Source organism: Cydia splendana, chromosome 12 (assembly GCF_910591565.1).
Source record: "Cydia splendana chromosome 12, ilCydSple1.2, whole genome shotgun sequence".
Classification (NCBI taxonomy): Eukaryota; Metazoa; Arthropoda; class Insecta; order Lepidoptera; family Tortricidae; genus Cydia; species Cydia splendana.
Window position 1 is genome coordinate 3,356,022 of NC_085971.1, and position 19,102 is coordinate 3,375,123.

At 39.0% G+C, this 19,102-nt stretch overlaps 2 protein-coding genes across 2 annotated transcripts in view; one reads left to right on the forward strand and one right to left on the reverse strand.

The window, feature by feature from the left end:
* LOC134795322 (ciliary microtubule inner protein 2B-like) overlaps positions 1 to 19,102 on the reverse strand; it is a 34,341-nt gene that overhangs the window by 7,576 nt on the left and 7,663 nt on the right. The window contains exon 2 of the mRNA XM_063767142.1: positions 100 to 201. Coding sequence (XP_063623212.1) covers positions 100 to 201 — 102 coding nt within the window. The remainder of the gene's footprint in view (positions 1 to 99; positions 202 to 19,102) is intronic.
* LOC134795765 (uncharacterized) lies at positions 3,438 to 14,401 on the forward strand. The gene is made up of 4 exons (XM_063767701.1): positions 3,438 to 3,708; positions 8,171 to 8,272; positions 13,317 to 13,968; positions 14,012 to 14,401. The coding sequence occupies exons 1-3, from the start codon at positions 3,621 to 3,623 to the stop codon at positions 13,493 to 13,495; spliced, it is 369 nt and encodes a 122-aa protein (XP_063623771.1). The 5' UTR covers positions 3,438 to 3,620; the 3' UTR covers positions 13,496 to 13,968; positions 14,012 to 14,401.

Genomic DNA, 19,102 nt, shown 5'->3' on the forward strand with positions numbered 1-19,102 from the left:
TTAAAATGTAGTACCTATATCATTTTAGATTTTAGGCTTTTCTCGCGTGTGGTTATAGGTACATACATTGCATAAAATACTAAGTACTATATCACTCACTTGAACAGGCCATTCGACTTGATCTCCCTGAGTATCTGCCGTGTGTTGTCTCCGTAGCATTTGCCGTAACGGAACTTCAGCATAGGACAGTGCCCGGTGTATCTGCAACAATGGAGATTAACTATTATTATGATGATATTAATCTTCAGACAAGTGAATGAAGTGAATCAAATCGTTGGTATTAGAGCTAGGGGCTATTCATAAATTACGTCATTTCAAATTAGGGGGGGGGGGGGGTTTGGACATCGGATGACGGTAGCATGAAGTAGGAGGAAATGGGGTCATTTGAAGCATGATTTTTGGATGATTATAGGGGGGGGGGTCCAAAATCGTCAAAAATCGATGACGTAATTTATGGACAGCCCCCTACGAGGAAGCGATAGGAAACTAATCCAATTTATTGATCTAATAGGTTCTAATGTTTTTTTTTACCGTCTCGTAAATGAAGATATTTACGGCGAGATTCGGGAAATGAATAAGAGATTAACTAGATACGATATAGTAAAGATATGTGACATCCCACGGGTAAAGATACCTTACGGCGCTATGTGACGTAAGCGCCAGCCGCCATAAGGTACCTTTTTCCGAGGAACGTCACATATCTTCACTATTTCATATCTAGTGAATCTCTAATTCATTTCCCGAATCGCGGCGCCAGCTGCCATAAGGTACCTTTTTTCAGTGGAACGTCACATATCTTTTGTCATAGGTATCTAGTGAGTATCTAATTCATTTCCCGAATCGAGCCGATAGCGTGCTTTAGCTAGGAGCTGGCAATGTAAGTCTAAAAGCTAACTTTGATCTAATGATGGCCAGATTTGTACAAAACAGTCACGAAAAAAACACATGTCAGACATGAAAGGTTAAACTGTTGGCAGATAACCTTGAAGGGAAGAAAGTTAAACGTTATCAAATCAAAGGGTAGGTAACCTCGTCAATAAAAGGGATAGCGATGGTTTGAAGCACGCAACGCATAAAACGCGATTTTTGCAAATTTAGGGGGTCTGGGGGGTGATTAGTTGGAACAGGTTGGAACGGTCAACTATAAGGAAACTGGTATCACTGTACGCAAGCTACAAGCAGGGGTAATATTATCTTTATATTCAAGTACATCTAACTAACCTACATCCGCCCTTATTGGTGTGTGTCTCTGCCTTCGAGGCTGAGACAGATGCAGATGGGCATAAATAAAAGTAAGTACCTGTACCTATATACTTAGTTTTATTTTGATGTCCGGTCCGACCGCGATCGGGGGCTGAAGGGAAGGTATTTAAAATACTCAGTAGGTAGGCACATAAAACCTTAACGTGAAAACTTGAAAGCTTACATAGTTACAGTCAGCTGCAGATGGGGGGGGGGGGGGTGTCAACTATCTCCGCAGCTGACCGTACATAGGCTACGGTGATAGCTTACCAAGCTACTGTAGGTAATGCTATGTTGGTTACCACCGTCGAGGTTTGAAAACGCAACAGACGCTACGGTTTACGTAATCGCGTATAGAATTCTTATCACTGCACCTAGCTGTAATCGGGGCTGCCGCGAAACTCGTGCCAGGCACATTTCTCTATCTAACCTGACAACTGACGCATGCTAGTGTACCTACTTAGTAAACACCAGCGACGTGTAAATTGTAAAGACCTCCACTCACGATGATCTCAACTCGCTCTCAAGCAAAGACCGTAAATACGTAGAGGTATTCTGAAAAGTCCGTGTTAGTCTCTGTAGGCTGGGCCACCTCGAAAGAATGGGTGAAGATCGTGCTGTAAGTAAAGAGAGCATACTTGGGTCGACCGACTGATGTCCTGTAATACTAGGTCGTCCTAAGTATCGGTGGGCGGATGGAGTGGAGGCATATCTCCGGGAGCTGGGCGTCAGTGAAAACTGGCGTGAATAATGTGAATATGAATACGCGCAGGAGCGCAGGACCGAGTAAAACGGCGTGCTCTTGTGTTAGAGGCCAAGAGTCATTTTGGGTCATCGCGCCAAACTAGTAGGTAAGTAGTAGTAAGTATTCTGAATAAGTAATAAATCAACGGTCTGCCTGTTCAATTGTTATTTACTGCCTTAGAATAATATCCTAAGACAAAACACACAAGAAAAATTTATTTCGTCGCTACTTACATGTAGGCAACTGGGTAACGTGACTGATTACCCGTACCGAAAAGAATGCGAAAAGAGGTCTAAGCGCCAAACGCTATTCAAAATAAATGAGCTTGAAACCTTGCTAATGTGACGCCATGTACAATAATAATGTAACGTAGTAGGTTAGGTTAGTCTCCATTATTTACCGGTCTCTTGAAGCATATAGGTAGGTAATAAGTACCTAATTACTGAAGCTTACTCCTTCACCTATATTCTATCGACTAACAAGATTCGTGGTAAGGCATCGTTTCTCGGTACTTTACTTGATATTCTTGATAATAGCTCCTTCAATTCGCACGAACGAAGTTTGAAACTTGGTACAAGGGTATAGCGAAGACTGCTAGAGTTTGTTGTTTGGTTTAATTATTGTTTATGTTATGAAAGGGCAAAGTTTCACAATATTGATTATTGTAAATCGAAACAATAGCGAGCCAGCGTTTATGGAGAAATTATTGTTAGGTAGGTATTTGTTTAGTTGTGGGAGTTGTATGATGGGCTTCGTCAACCAGGTACCTAATCTATCTATAGTCCATTACAGAAAATAAAGTACAACCTAATAAAATATCTAATACCTTTAAACGAGCAATTCATGTATATTTATTTATATAGATAAGTAAGTACCTATATTGGGGATCTCGGAAACGGCTCTAACGATTTCGATGAAATTTGGTATAGGTATGGGCCATGGGGGTTTTCGGGGCCGAAAGATCGATCTAGCTAGGTCTTATATATCTCTGGGAAAACGCGCATTTATGAGTTTTTATATGTTTTCCGAGCAAAGCGATATTTTAATATAATATGATATGTTGTCGAGTTTATCTTCTTTAGCGCAACTTCTAGCAATGGTTTGTGTAAGAGCAGAGAACTGTAAGGTCTGTAAGTCACAGCTCACAGGCGAAGTGTTGCAAATTATGAACACTAAGGTGAGAGCTAGAATAAGAAGAGACATTTGTTGAAGTGGTTGAAGGTTGTAGGACTACAAATGAAAACCATAAAACGATGACATACCTACTGTTTTGCTAATTGTTCTTTTTAGGCTTCCGTACCTCAAAAGGAAAAAACGGAACCCTAGAAACAATTTGTTGTCCGTCCGTATGTCTGTCTTAATTTGTACAAAAAAATAGTTAAATTTGTACGGAACCCTATTAGGTGGACGAACCGACTCGGATCTCAATCACATTCGTACGGTTTTTTTTGTTAAAGGTTACTGTCATTGCCCGCAATAAAGTTACGAGAGGCCCAGTTCTAAATGGAAGCAATCCTCATAAAAGTCATAAACAAACCATTTCACGCAATGGAGCCGAGCGTGCGAAAACACAAACAGTAGGCAAGTAATCGTGGGAACACTCTCGTACTCAGTTTAGCAGAGTTTCGAGACAATGTCGGTTCTTGCGTTACTTTCTTTGCTTCTATTGTGCGCCGCTCATCCGCGACAGAATTTCCGATGTCTTTTTTACAAAGGCGAATGTGAGTTGATTTGTTATTTTGTTATAATATCGGGTAATTAATAATGTAATGTTGTAAGACGCGATTGATCGTTGATCTTGATCAAATGCGGTTAGATTATGTTACCGTACAAGTAAGTGGTTACACGGTTACATAATTCGGTACACACAATGTATATAATACCGATAATATAAATCTACATCTAAGTAAGTAACAAACAAACAAAACAAACAAAATTTACTTTATTCATGTAGGCCTAGCAACAAGCTCTTATGAATCGTAATTAATCTTAATCTAATTATCAGAGCAATTTATTGATGTTAATATTATTCCATAATAAAATTGGATTATTATACATATCAAATTTAACACTAAAAATTTCACAAAAGGATCGTCAAACATTAAAAAGATTGTATAAAAAAATACTAGTCTAGAATTTCTAGAATAAAATCTAAATGTCAAAAAAAAAGCATAAGTGACAAAAGAAGTAGATAGTATTACATCGGAATATCCATTTCCTCATCAATAATCAAATATACCTAATAAATAAATAATCATTTCGAATAACAATTAATCCCACGTTGTAATATCATTCATGTAGTCTTGTGTGGTATAATAAGCTTTAGAAATAAGTTTACGCTTTACATAATTCTTAAATTTATTAATAGATAATTCAGTAATATGGTTTGGAAGTTTATTATAAAATCTTACACAATTACCCATGAATGATTTTTTAATTTTATGGAGCCGAGTGAAGGGCACTGCGAGCTTATGTTTATTTCTAGTATTAATATTATGAATTTCACAATTTTTCCTAAAGTTTACAATATTTTTATGTACGTACAGAATATTCTCATAAATGTATTGACAGTGCAATGTCATTATGTCAATTTCCTTAAATTTATCTCTAAGTGAGTCTCTATGGTTCATTTTGTATATTGCTCGAATAGCCCTCTTCTGCAGAACAAAAATGGTATTTATCTCTGAAGCACCGCCCCACAGTAAAATACCATATGCCATAATGCTATGGAAGTAACTAAAATATACTAATCGAGCTGTTTTCACATCAGTTAACTGACGGATTTTGCTCACTGCAAAAGCTGCAGAGCTCAGTCTATTCGAAAGAGTAGCAATATGGGGACCCCACTGGAGTTTAGAATCTAAAGTTATACCAAGAAAAACTGTACTATCAACTAATTCCAATTCCTCATCCTTCACAATGACACTTGTTTGCACATGCCTTACGTTACTACTAGTGACAAACTTAATACATTTAGTCTTTTTCTCATTTAACAGTAAATTATTAACATTGAACCAATTTACTACTTTTGAAATAGCATTGTTTACATCATTGTAAGCTTGTTGCTGTCGTTTGACTTTGAAAATAAGTGAGGTGTCGTCTGCAAACAATACTATATCATGGTGGGTCTTAATAAGGAATGGCAAGTCATTTATGTAGATAAGGAACAGGAAAGGCCCCAATATTGACCCCTGTGGAACACCCATAGAGACCAATGACCCAGGTGATCGCTGTCCATTCACATCGACCCTTTGTATTCTACCATTTAAGTAGGACTTAAGTAAATTCAGTGCCGATCCTCTAACTCCGTAATAATGAAGTTTCCTGATTAATGTTTCATGACAAACACAGTCGAAGGCCTTAGATAAATCACAGAAGACACCTAAAGCATCTCGTGACTCCTCCCAGGCATCGAAAATATGCTTAATTAGCTCAACACCAGCATCGGTTGTTGAGCGACCCCGTGTAAAACCAAACTGCTTATTATGCATCAAATTATTAACGTTAAAATGTCGTACTAATTGAGAAAGAACTAATTTTTCAAAAATCTTGCTAAATGTTGGTAGCACAGATATCGGTCTAAAGTTAGTGGGGTCAGAGCTGCTACCAGATTTAAATAAAGGAATTACTTTACTATGTTTCATTAGATCAGGAAACTCGCCGCAATCAACACTGTTGTTAAATATAACTACCAAGTCAGGCGCTACAATTTCTACTAAGGATTTGACAGCATGGACAGAGACTCCCCAGAGGTCATTAGTTTTTTTGACATTAATTGATTTAAACGCCTTTATTACATCTGAGGTACAAACATGTTCAAAATGAAGGTCTCCACAACACTCTGGAGCGTTATGTTTTAATAATGTAACAGCAGATGAGGGTGATGAATTTAAATCCTTAGTTGTGGATACTGGTACCTCGGTGAAAAATTTTTCAAATTCTGTAGCTACTTCTAAATTGGAATCTATAATTTTGTTATCAATGTTTAGTTTAAGTTCTTTAATTGTATGTTTCGAGCGACCAGTCTCCACATTTATAACTTTCCAGGTTGCTTTAACAATGTCGGAACTACTTTTTATTTTCTGACTTAGATAATTTCGCTTAGCTATATGACAATCTACTTTAAACTTCTTCGAATACTCCTTCACATGTTCTTTAAATTCATCACTCTGATTAAACCGCCGTTCCTCATATAAGGCATACAGTTCACGTCTTCTTTGATGTAAGTCCGCAGTAGCCCACTCACTAAAAACTGATGCACCACTAACTACGACCGATTTTGAGGTGAATATCGCATTATAATGATCCATAAAAGTGTGAAAGAATGAATTATACATACTATTAGGACTCATATCGGAAGACAAAAAGGGTAGCGCCTGAACTAAACTTAGCTTCATTCTTTCCACGCGGTCCGAGGTTACTGGTACAAAAGTTATTTGTTTTCTCATGGTATTTTTCCTTAATGCCTCAAATACCATTAATTGACCTAAGTGGTCTGATTCTAAATTGCTGATAACTTTTTTAGCAATAGGAAAAATATCTGTGAAAATATTATCTATACAGGTTGCACTAGTAGCAGTCACTCTAGTGGGCTCCATAAACATGTGGTTGAGATTACAAGATTTAAAAAGATTCAATAATCTACAAGACATTGTTGAATTTTCCATAATATTTACATTAAAGTCGCCGCATATAAGCAATTTCTTACTAGAAGATGATATTTTAAGTAGGGCAGATTCCATTATGTTTTCAAATAATTCAAAATTACTTAATGGCGGCCTATACACACAGACAACAATAAATTGCTCTAATTCTACTGCACTTAGTTCTATAGTCCGTTCAACAGACATGGATACAATGTCCTTACGTTCCTTAAATTTTAACTGACTATTTAATATAATTAATGACCCACCATGTATGGAACTAAGTCTGGTGAACGAACTTCCTGCCTGGTGATTATTAAATTGGGGCATTAATTCATTATTAGTACATACATAGAACGGTCTGGGCCCGGGCCGGGTCGCCTGACACTTACTATGAGAGGTGACGGTGATCACGTGACCCTTTCTATAGAAAACTGAAGTGTCGGACGCCCCGGCCCGGGCCCGAATCGTAGCGTGAGACATCCTTAATTGTATTCTCGAAGGTAAATTCCTACTTGTCTTCTTCATCTCGAACGAAGCTCGAAGTTTACATAGGTACCTACGTAAACACTCACGTCAGTCAAAACAATCTTTATTGTAATAAAATATTCTCTGCTTACGAGCTGCTTACAGTCGATGTAGATAAAAAAAAAGCCTTTTATTTCTTGCATATTACAATGTCAAACATAAATAAAATCTGCAATACAATTTGTTTAATTTTTCTAATAGTCAAATTTAAGTAAATATTTGGTCACTTAGGAACAGTAAAGGTATGTAGATAGGTACCTAATATTAATTATCCTCTCGTCATTTCTCCATATACCTACCTACAGTACAGACCTGCTAGACTCTAGCTAGAGTCTAGAGTAGGTACTATAGAGAGTCTAGAGCATGAGTTGCGTTCTCGTGCGCGACTCCATACATCGGCGCAAGAACGCAATTCATGCTAGACCAACAGTTCTTCGTTAATTCCAATACCATTAGGTCTGGTATGTATTTCTTTTCGCTTTATAAGATTTACACCTTCTCCTCTATTGTGTGTATATTCGTCTTCTATGGAGAGCACCACGTAATCGCCGATCAGCCGTCATAAAAAATGAGTGAGTGAGTCTAGCGTGAGTCATCCTTAAAGTTGGTTAATAAGTAGAATCAAAGGTAGAATGAATGTTAATGATATTTAAAGCGGTGCTGGTGGCCTAGCGGTAAGAGCGTGCGACTTGCAATTTACAGGTCGCGGGTTCAAACCCCGGCTCGTACCAATGATTTTTTCGGAACTTATGTACGAAATGTCATTTGCTGCATTTGATATTTACAAGTTGCTTTTCGGTGAAGGAAAACATCGTGAGGAAACCGGATTAATCCCAATAAGGCCTAGTTTACCCTCTGGGTTGGAAGGTCAGAGGCAGTCGCCTTCGTAAAAACTAGTACCTATGCCAATTCTTGGGATTAGTTGTCAAGCGGACCCCAGGCTCCCATGAGCCGTGGCAAAATGCCGGGATAACGCAAGGAAGAAGAATGTTAATGATAATTTAAATTGCAGGTGTACCCCACTGTCCACGCAACATGCACCCGTACCACACGCGCTGCGATCAAGATACAATGTCTCAGCGCACTTGCACTTCCAGATCTATCTATCCAATAGGTACCTAACAACCATTATTTCATTTTCCGAAAAAGTCGGAAATTTAAACTGACACTTTGTTTTTTAACCCTTTAACGTGCAAGACTTAATAAAACCTTCAATTCAAGCTGTAGCTCCCCCCTTTTCTACTTACTTAACTTACCCATAATATAAACACCCCCTTTTATTTATCCCTAAAATATGGCCATGTGATCGTCTAGCTAGTGGTTAGGACCCCTTGAAATGAACCGCGACAACCTCAAATTCTTTAATGAGTATCAGCTAAATTTTGGACTGACTATTTATTATTACCTAGATTTTGAGAACAGATATTTATGGTAATAAAATAATTATTTATGGAAGTAAGAAATAATTTAAAGAAAATTATTCGGAGAAATACAAAATTATTCAGAATTTATTAGTGCAACGTAAATGATGGTGTAAAATTTACTATAATGTATTTAAGTATTGCAGCATATATGATGATATAAAATATATAAAAATGTTGTTGGTAAAATCCTGCCACACCTATTAAGCTTCCGGGATAACATAGAAGCAGCACTCCTGAGATAAGCTCTTTTACACCCTAGCATTTCAAGGTTAATTATAATTAACTATCATCTTCTAAACGATGTGTGATTTAATCACACGTGCTGCTCCGTACGCCCGATGCAGGTCTGGAAGCTCTTAGTCCGATTTGCAAGTATTAATCGGAACACCTACCCTACCAGTTTAGCCAGACGGGCTATGACCAACACTTCGTAACCTAAACGCACCTAGATGATGATGAAAAGAAGTGTCAAAGTATCCATCAATCATCATAATTACTTATCTTTTTTATATTCAAAAGCTAGGGATGCTAATCCCATAGTCCCATTCCCCAAAGCTGATAATCTAGACAGAATTCCTAGTTCTCTAGATGTATAAACGAAGCACCGAGTTTATTTGTTAACTATTATGTTTAGTAGAGGTCGAAATTGAGTATTCACTCAATAAATCCTTTGTACTGCTTTTGCCTGACAAAGGTTCCCTAAAACAAACCGTTCTTCAATCCCAGAATAGTCTGCGTTCCTAAATCCAGATTGATAATTAAGAGTTTATGTTGTAAATACCTGATTTTATTACTCAGTACCTCGTTCCTACACCAGACAACCAGAAATGAAAAGTAGAAATAAAATTTTATAGAAGCACTAATTCTTTCCCCATATAAATGAGAAATTAAAAAGATTTAGGCAGTTAAACTCTTTACCTTTTAAACACACATATTTTAGGATTAAGAAACCATATTTTAAAACCCTTAAAGATAAATTTTTATCAACCATTTCAAATTTATAGACCCTAACTAAAAAAGAACGTTAATAGACATCAAACAAGTGTGTGATTCTACCCTAACTCTACCCATTGTCCCTAATCTAGTACATTCAAAGCATAGTTCGTTCTTACCATCGACCTAATGCTTTGTAATATACGCAAGTGTGGTCCCTACGAGAAGCTGTAAAGTTCGGCAGGCGAAACCGATAAGGCAACCTACAGGCCAGTGTATTTGACTCCCTCCTTATCGCCCGCGGGCATGGTGGATAAGAATAAGTCGCCCTATTCCGTGTATATAAGTGGATCAGTACCCTAGCACACACACGCACTAATCACGAGGGAAACTCTGCCACAACAAAGACTAAGTGTAATATCAGTCACGACAGAAGTCTGTCCCCGCAACCAGCACTAGCATGAACCGGAGCACCGAAATATATAAATAAATTTAATAGGAGACCTAGTCTCAATTACTGTCGACTTCAGTGGGCCCAGATTACTCCGGATGACGCGCACGTGACGTCCCCACATCCATCTAAACAGCTGGGCCTTGAGACTAGTGAGATAATTCGTCTCTTATGTTGATATAAAAGAGACGCCAAGTCCTCTCAAACTTGGAGCAATAGACTCCTAACCATCCAATCCTTTGGCACCGTTAGGCGGAGTGGATGCTTAGCAGGACAAACTGTCAGTCCAAACAATGATCTGGCTTTTAAAATAGCAAAAATACCCCATAGAAAACACTAAAATAACTAATTTATCACAAAATTAAACTAACTCAACAGAAACTACAGAAAGGCAAAATTTCCCCAAACACTGTCATCTATATTTAACGTTATGAGAATTTCTTCCCATAAAACCAAACACAGACACAATTCCAAGCCCCGGTCATGCATCGACATCGTCCCTGCACAACATGACGGCACTTAGAACACACAGCGTAGAGAAAACTTCACAATAACTAAAAATCCACACATGGCAGTAAAGAATCTCCATGACAGCCTAAACTTAGCGTTACGACGATCAAAATCCCCGTAAAACCAAGTACAGACACAAATTCTAAGTTTAAATTTACCAGGATAATTCCAAGTAAAAACAAACACATAGAAAAATTAGCGGAGATACTTCACTTACCAGTACTAAATTACACCCGAAAACCAGAGTCACTGCTAGTCCGGTCGAAGAATGAATGAATCCCCAACGCTCCGCACCGGCCTTTTATACCTTTTACTATGGCGACTGAATGGCGACATAACGGCGACTGAGCGGCGACTGAGCGGCGACTGAGTGGCGACTGAATGGCGACTGAATGGCGACTGAGCGGCGACTGAGTGGCGACTGAGCGGCGACTGAATGGCGACTGAGTGGCGACTGAGCGGCGACTGAATGGCGACTGAGTGGCGACTGAATGGCGACTGAGTGGCGACTGAGCGGCGACTGAGTGGCGACTGAATGGCGACTGAATGGCGACTGAATGGCGACTGAATGGCGACTGAATGGCGACTGAGTGGCGACTAAGTGGCGACTGAGTGGCGACTGAATGGCGACATAACGGCGACTGAATCAAAACAAACATACTGGCGACTGAGTGGCGACTGAATGGCGACTGAGCGGCGACTGAATGGCGACTGAGTGGCGACTGAATGGCGACTGAGTGGCGACTGAATGGCGACTGAATGGCGACTGAATGGCGACTGAGTGGCGACTGAATGGCGACTGAGTGGCGACTGAGTGGCGACTGAATGGCGACTGAGTGGCGACTGAATGGCGACATAACGGCGACTGAATCAAAACAAACATACTGGCGACTGAGTGGCGACTGAGTGGCGACTGAATGGCGACTGAGCGGCGACTGAATGGCGACTGAGTGGCGACTGAATCAAAACAAACATACTGGCGACTGAGTGGCGACTGAGTGGCGACTGAATGGCGACTGAGCGGCGACTGAATGGCGACTGAGTGGCGACTGAATGGCGACTGAATGGCGACTGAGTGGCGACTGAATGGCGACTGAGTGGCGACTGAGTGGCGACTGAATGGCGACTGAGTGGCGACTGAATGGCGACTGAATGGCGACTGAATGGCGACTGAATGGCGACTGAGTGGCGACTGAATGGCGACTGAATGGCGACTGAATGGCGACTGAGTGGCGACTGAATGGCGACTGAGTGGCGACTGAGTGGCGACTGAGTGGCGACTGAATGGCGACTGAATGGCGACTGAATGGCGACTGAGTGGCGACTGAGTGGCGACTGAATGGCGACTGAGTGGCGACTGAATGGCGACTGAGCGGCGACTGAATGGCGACATAACGGCGACATATTAGCGACATAATAGCGACATATTGGCGACATAATAGCGACATAATGGCGACATATTGAGATAAACATTATTCCAAAAGTACCAGGATACCAGAACTGAGGAAGATGTCATTAACCTCGTGGCGTGTAACAAGGTTTGATTCAAGAAGAAAGATCATAAGTTCCAAGTTGTTTACTAAACCATATGTCCTAAATATTAACGTTCACTATTGCTTACTTCAGAGTATAAATCATGTCCTTTTTACTCACGCAGTTTAGAGAAAGACGGAGCTATTTTTAACGACATCTACGCACACATTCATAGGCAATAGTCGAGTAGTCAGCTGGAGTAGACTAAATTATGATAAAAGGGAACGTTCGAAAACTCATCACGTACAAATTTGTAAGCATTATTTTACTTTGAGATATTTTAAGTTTATTACTGAAAAACGTCCCGGTATTGAAGTATTTTATGTGTATTAGTATCAAATATATTATTTAAGACATCTGGAATCTAGAGGATTAATTATTATAATATTTATTTTTGTCTTACGAATTTCAATGTTATGTTTCGAAATTGTACTAGGGCATCAGCGTAACGAAACGTCGAGCTGTCAATGTCAGCTTTACTGTCAACGTCTATACTATTTGTTGTTGGTTGTTTTCTGAAGGCTTATTTTGTTTATTTCTAAGTTAAAATAAGGATTAATTAAACAAAAACGCATCTGATAAATAATGAAACATGGAATCACGTGCCTCAAGTTTCAATTGTTAGAATATTCACTGGAATCATGAACGAAATATGTGACTGCAAGGGACATTAGTATTGCAAGGTATTTCCTACTAATTTATGTGTTTTGTAATGAAAAATGAGGCCAATACTAGGCAATAGGCATACGACTAGTCACAAAGCCTCATCCAAAAAGTTGATTTTATGAGGTCTTGTGGTATTTTTGAACCTTTGCCCTATAAAGGGTTAATGTTTCTACTGTTTCTAGTTATTACACAAGCCATACAGCATCGTTTCTTTTTTTGCCCCGACTACGACTGAAGGACAAAACTATTTTGATGAATAAGATGAACGACCGTTTTGACGCCTAGGATGCCAATAGGCAACATGTAGGCAACATTGTGAATTTTAAACTTCATGAGTTGGAGATCCTATAATTATATGTCCTTAAAGTATCTATAGCCAATTAAAATTTAACCTTTAGGTATTACTAGCTTCGGTGAATGGACTACTTTTGTAACATACATACCTATTTAAAATAAGAAAAGTTAGACCAAAAAAAGTCTGCAGCGATGTTGATAGCCCACGCAGTGCAATATGGCCAACTTCTATGAAATTATGACGTATAAATGACACTTGCACTGCGTGTGGTATCAGAATCGTTGCAGACTTATCTCGGTCTGACTAGCTGAATACGAGTAAAATGTAATTCAATTCTATATCCCAGGGTTCACATGCGGCTGGTCGCGCTGCGACTGCAACGCTGATCTTCTTCTGGACGAGGAGCAAATGAACTGCGTGAAGGAAGAAGAGTGCCCAGATCCGGGTCTGCGCCGGCGCAAGTCCCGGCGTCGGCTGCACTTGCCTCAGGGCACCGACAGCGATGAAACGATTAATATTGGCTAATGATCCAATGCTTTTTTAGAACATTTGAAGGGTACACGAAAAGAATATGTCTATAATAGTCACTCTCACAACGTTTTGACTTATTGCTGTTTGAAAGGAACGATGTACATAATAATGTAAAACATAGGAGATATTTCGATTAGTTTAAATTACCCCGCAGTTTAAATTGCCCCCCCTGCACCTTAGGTGGTTTTAAAGTAAGAAAAAAAGGAGTTTTATGATTATAGAGGTAACCGAAGTTGTTACTAATATGTATAGTTCATTGAGAGCTCTACGTTTTGAGATTAAAATCTCATTTTTCAAAAAATCGACGAGACGCATGTTATTACCGTGTACCCTTCATTTGACTGTCTTGTAAAGAGTCTCAATAAAAAGTGAATTTATAAAATATTTAAAAAGACAAATCTAGTTTAAGATAATTTGCGACTTTACAGTAAATAGGTATTTGGGTAATATATTTGTATACAGGATATGTTTGCAATAAATGCTTTTTGATTTTGATTTTGATTTTGATAGGTGCATTTCTTAGGGCGGACCTATAGCTAACATTGGCTACTTATGCCAAGAAATGATGTACCTACTTATTTGTGACGTTTCAAGATTTTATTGGTCGAGTATCGCCCTGTTAAGTTACTTTATTATCAATATTCTTAGAAAATTACAGTATACTGTAGTTTTCGAGTCACAGTATAAGCCAGAATAATATAATAGGTAGGTATATAATTTTGATTGTAAACATATAAGGTACCTACCCTATTTTTATATTTAATGTATCATTCCATTTTACGGGGATTCGTGTTTGCGGTAAATCTATTCGCGAGATTACCGACGGACTATGTACCTAAACAAGAGGTACGGTAGTAGGTACCTAGCTATAAATACAATTTGTTAAGTACCTAATAAAAGAATTTTTTTATTAAAATAGTTTTATATCAAAAAAAAAAAAAAAAACAAATAAAAGAAATTTGATAACGAATATTGTATTAGTTTCATTTAATTTATAAACGTACCCTTTTAGTTTTTAGTGTATTATTTATTTATGATATTCCTACATATCTACGAACTGTTTTCGCTACATAGCGTACAAACAGTCAAACAATACTACGGCCTACGATGTAGCATTCGTAGCACTTACTGCCCATCGAGAAAGGGCTGTATTCAGAAACATACGTGGCAATTGGGTTTGTAAGCAAGACTTTCGTTAATAAAATATGTATGTTGTGAATAATACTTAAATAAATAAAATAAACAAAAGAAGTATACCTACTCAAAACGATACATCCGTTTGGGATCTATGAGACACACTTAGGTAGGTAGGTATGTAGATAAATAGATAGACTTGTCTACTCTTTGTGTGGGGGTTGAAAATCTTTATAGGAACCAAAATCGATAAGTTAATTTTATTATGCACGACTCGCCCCGGCTTCGTACGGGTTAACAAATTATACACCTAAAGAACCTTTCTCTAGCATCACTCTATTGATAGCTGTAAACCGCATGAAAATCCGTTCAGTAGTTTTTGAGTTTATCGCGATTCGCGAACAAACAGACGGACGCGGCGGGGGACTTTGTTTTATAAAGGTGTAGTTTTTATTTTTGCTTGTTTGTAGGTAGGTAGATAAGTATAAAGTAACACCAAAACATAAATCACTTTTACATCAAAGGCATTGTTTTCCGGCAAAAGTCCTAAGTTATTTCGCGGAATAGCCGAGGAATTTGAAATTAAACAGAACTTTCGTAAATAATTCAATATGGCCTGGGTGCATGATAAGTGGGGCAGGTTGGTAAATAGTTAAGATAATGATTTGGCGTCCTGCCAGCAAACAGTCGGAAACTAGGCCGCTTTAGTTTACTTCTAATACATATTACATGCTTGAGTCGCAGAAATAAGGGCGATTGTTACACCGCATTCGATTTCGGAGTGACTCCAAAATCTCATCGCTCCAAATTTCGTTAACTATCCGCGTAGTTAACAAAATTGCCAAGGTGTTCCAGGCCGTAATGTCTGATTCTTCTTCTTCTTCTTCTTCTTCGTTCCCTCATGACTGAGGATCGTGATCGTGACGACCAACAACTATGTCCCTCCATTTACCTAACGCGATCAAGGGCTAATGTCTGATTACTAAACTTTAAAAAATAACCATAAAAAAATCACAGATTTCGTGCCTCACACGACTATCGAGCACATTGGAAATGAATCTACGGAATTCGAAAAAATATTGTCGCTGAGCGACGAGAAAGTCTGGATAAGGAAAAAGTTACAAAATAAAACTACAACGTTGAATGATAATTATTTTATTCTTAGACTAACACAAGTATCCTGGACATAACGCATGTGAACAAACAAATTGCAAAATTTCCACACGCGTATCGAAGTTTGAATAATTGTCGCCGTGGCGCATTTCATTTTTCGATTAATAAGCAGGATATATTAATGTTCAAAGTACAAGAAAATTATTACACGGCAAATCCGTAATCAACTCGAGAAGTGGTAGCCACATCGCCGTTATCGTCACTCGAGTCTTGATCGGCAGCGGCCCATTTGCTGCAAGATATGAAATTTTCTTGACAGCAGTTTGACGCGACGAGAGATGACCATAACAGCGTTTGTCTATGTTGCACCAAACCTGAGTTCCAATAGGTACTACCAGGGTTCAGCATCGGCTATCTTGGGTAATGCTCTACCATGTGATCATCATGACGTGGTGACGGGTGTCCAAAACAGCGCGTGCCTATGTTGCACCAAACCTGAGTTCCGCTAGGTACAACCAGGGTTCAGCATCAGCTCTATCTTGGGTACTACTCTCCTAAGTGCTCATCAAGACAAGTCGGATGACCAAAACAGCGTGGGCCTATGTTGCAACAAACCTGAGTTCCTTTAGGTACAGCCAGGGTTCAGCATCAGCTCTATCTTGGGTACTACTCTCCTAAGTGCTCATCGAGACTAGTCCGATGACCAAAACAGCGTGTGCTTATGTTGTATTAAACCCGAGCTCCACTAGGTACTGCCAGGGTTCAGCATCAGCTATCTGCTAGCAGCCGCCAGCAACATTAAAATTATTTCTCCCTCTCGCTCTCCCTCTCCCTATCGATAATTCACAAAAAACACCGATAACGAACTCTGCGAAACATGAAGTCATAAATGTCATGTGAAAAATGTCGTTCTGACTTTTTGACTATTTTAAGGTTAGGCTACAGGGCAAACCCTTAACCCGATCGTCTTTGTTTTAGGCTCAAATTGTAGCTGACTAAATTGTCCAGACCCGTTTTTCTCAAATTTTTGATATCATTCTTCGTTTCCAAATTATCGAGCACCAAAATCAAAAATTCGGAAAAAATTGAATTTTATTTTCACTATTTCGACCATAACTTTTTTTGTTTTTGACTTTCTCGAATAATTATTTTTGCACCTTACAGCTCTCGTGATTATGCGTCTTTTGAGCCTATTTTTTAATATCATATCTTCACAACTTTCCGAGATATAAGGGGATCGCACTTTTTCGCGAAATCGGACCCTATACCTACTGGAGCGAACGAAAAGACATTTCCAATGTCAAAACGAAGAGACATTTCCAATGTCAAAACGTGGAATCTTATGCTCATTCCCCGAACTCTCCAATTGCAAAAACAAACATCATACTTCGTAGGTAGTGAACAAAAGAAGGAAGTCCATTCAATCATTCAACTTATTATTCATCTGCTCGTTCAAACCACAGATGGACTTAAAGCTTAGAGCTGAGTGGGTGAAAAATGCAGCTCCCAATTGTAATAACCGTCTTATTATTTAGCTTTGTTAACTGTGCACCGAATATGTACTTCGAATTGGTGCAGAAAAAAGTAGAGTGTTTAATGTATAATGGCACATGTGAGTAAAGATTTTTTTTTGTAGGTAAGTTGTATGAAGGAAACATACGTGTGTTCCGATACCTAGCGGAAGCGGTGAATATTTAATAAGTAGTGTCTCCCGGTATTTACTTAAATTGTTTTAAAGAAGGGACATTAATTCACTCTGTGCATGACAGTAGGGCATATTAGTTGTCTGAACGGGGTAGGTACAATCGCTGATAAAAAACGCTAATCGAAACTCAAATCATGAATGGAAATAGTTATTTGATTAATCGTAGCATCTGTCATCCCGAACATTATTTCTTTTCGACTAGACCCTCATTTGCCAGCTGTCAAATATGAAGATATCGATATCGTCCCTTGAACGTCCGTGATATCGCCCCTGAGTGTTCTCGTCGCTTAGTATTCCCACCACGCACTTTACGCATAGTATAACGCGCCAACCTCAAACGTCGGCCCGGCCGAACGAAACTCGCGGATTGGACGACTTACCTGCTGCACTGCATGAGCCAATCACGGCTCCGAATCAAGACGCACTGCGCGTGACCGACTGTATACAGAATAGATACGTTCCCGCCGCTCCCGCGCAGTCCGGCAACCGACGCGATACGATTAACGTGACTAATGATAATATTTGTAAATCACAACAGTATAAAGTGCTTAATTCTAATAAGTTTCCCATATGTACATTACGAGTGCAATTACTTAACAGAATACACTTTTATTCACATATCGGTGTCGCTTTTCACTTTTAAATAGCCTCCTCATCCGAACCCCGAGCTAGCTGGCGCTACAATAGCCAATTATGTAATTACTAATTACTATTGTTTTTCAGGCGTAGCCCAATGTCCAGAGCACATGTACCCGGTCCACAGTCGCTGCCAGCCCACATATTCGCAGCAGACGTGCGACGAGCCAAGGGCGATGCCATTAGGCATCATCTGCGACTGGTCACGGTGCGACTGCGACTTCCCCTTCGTTTTACATGTGTCGTCGGGGTATTGTTTCTCGCTTGAAGACTGTCCGTGAATCAAAGAGTGTATTAAATAGAATATTACAGTTAGAATGTACAGTAGAATGTCTTTATGGATATCTACTTAAATCAAATATGTGTCACTGGTTTGGCAAAAAATTCAGAGAGCTTTTTTGCTCCACTATACGTATAAGGCCAAGCGGGATACAATTAGTATAACATTTGAAAAATCTTATAGTGCTTCCATTTCATTACGCATGTACGCTACAAGTGCTACGCCGCATGCGTGACGCAGCATTTGAGCCATGTGAAAGGGTTGCGAGGACACTAACATTTGTATGTAATAATAAATATTTAGATAGTCAATCAATCTTTAGGCAATTTCTTCAGATATTAATCATAAATCTTCCATTAATTCTTACATATTTGACTCCTACATAATGCAATGATGCAACGAGCACGGGTCCCAGAATCAAGCGAAGCTGAAGATATCTCGAGAATATTGGGTTATCGGGAAAATTTGTAATACCATGGTCTGATGGATACGGAATCGATTAAGTAAATCGTTTTCTTAAATATTTATTTAAATATCTAGATTTTTAGATTTTTCATGCTTTCTCAGTCTTTTCGGTAAGGCTAAGCGTGAACAGTGACGTCAATCACTCCATTATGGTATAGAAAACGGTAGGTATCGAAAACTACACGAGCAATCGAGTTAACGATGAGTTAACGTTAACGTGTAGGTATATAAGAACTACCTAATGTACGATATTGTATAGTAAGATCTA

What these genes read in the sequence shown, in the direction of transcription:
- LOC134795765 (XM_063767701.1), top strand. Translation starts at nt 3,621, where the DNA reads ATGTCGGTTCTTGCGTTACTTTCTTTGCTTCTATTGTGCGCCGCTCAT. An exon ending in TCTTTTTTACAAAGGCGAAT is followed by an intron (nt 3,709 to 8,170) that starts GTGAGTTGATTT and finishes TTTAAATTGCAG; the next exon opens with GTGTACCCCACTGTCCACGC. An exon ending in CAGATCTATCTATCCAATAG is followed by an intron (nt 8,273 to 13,316) that starts GTACCTAACAAC and finishes TCTATATCCCAG; the next exon opens with GGTTCACATGCGGCTGGTCG.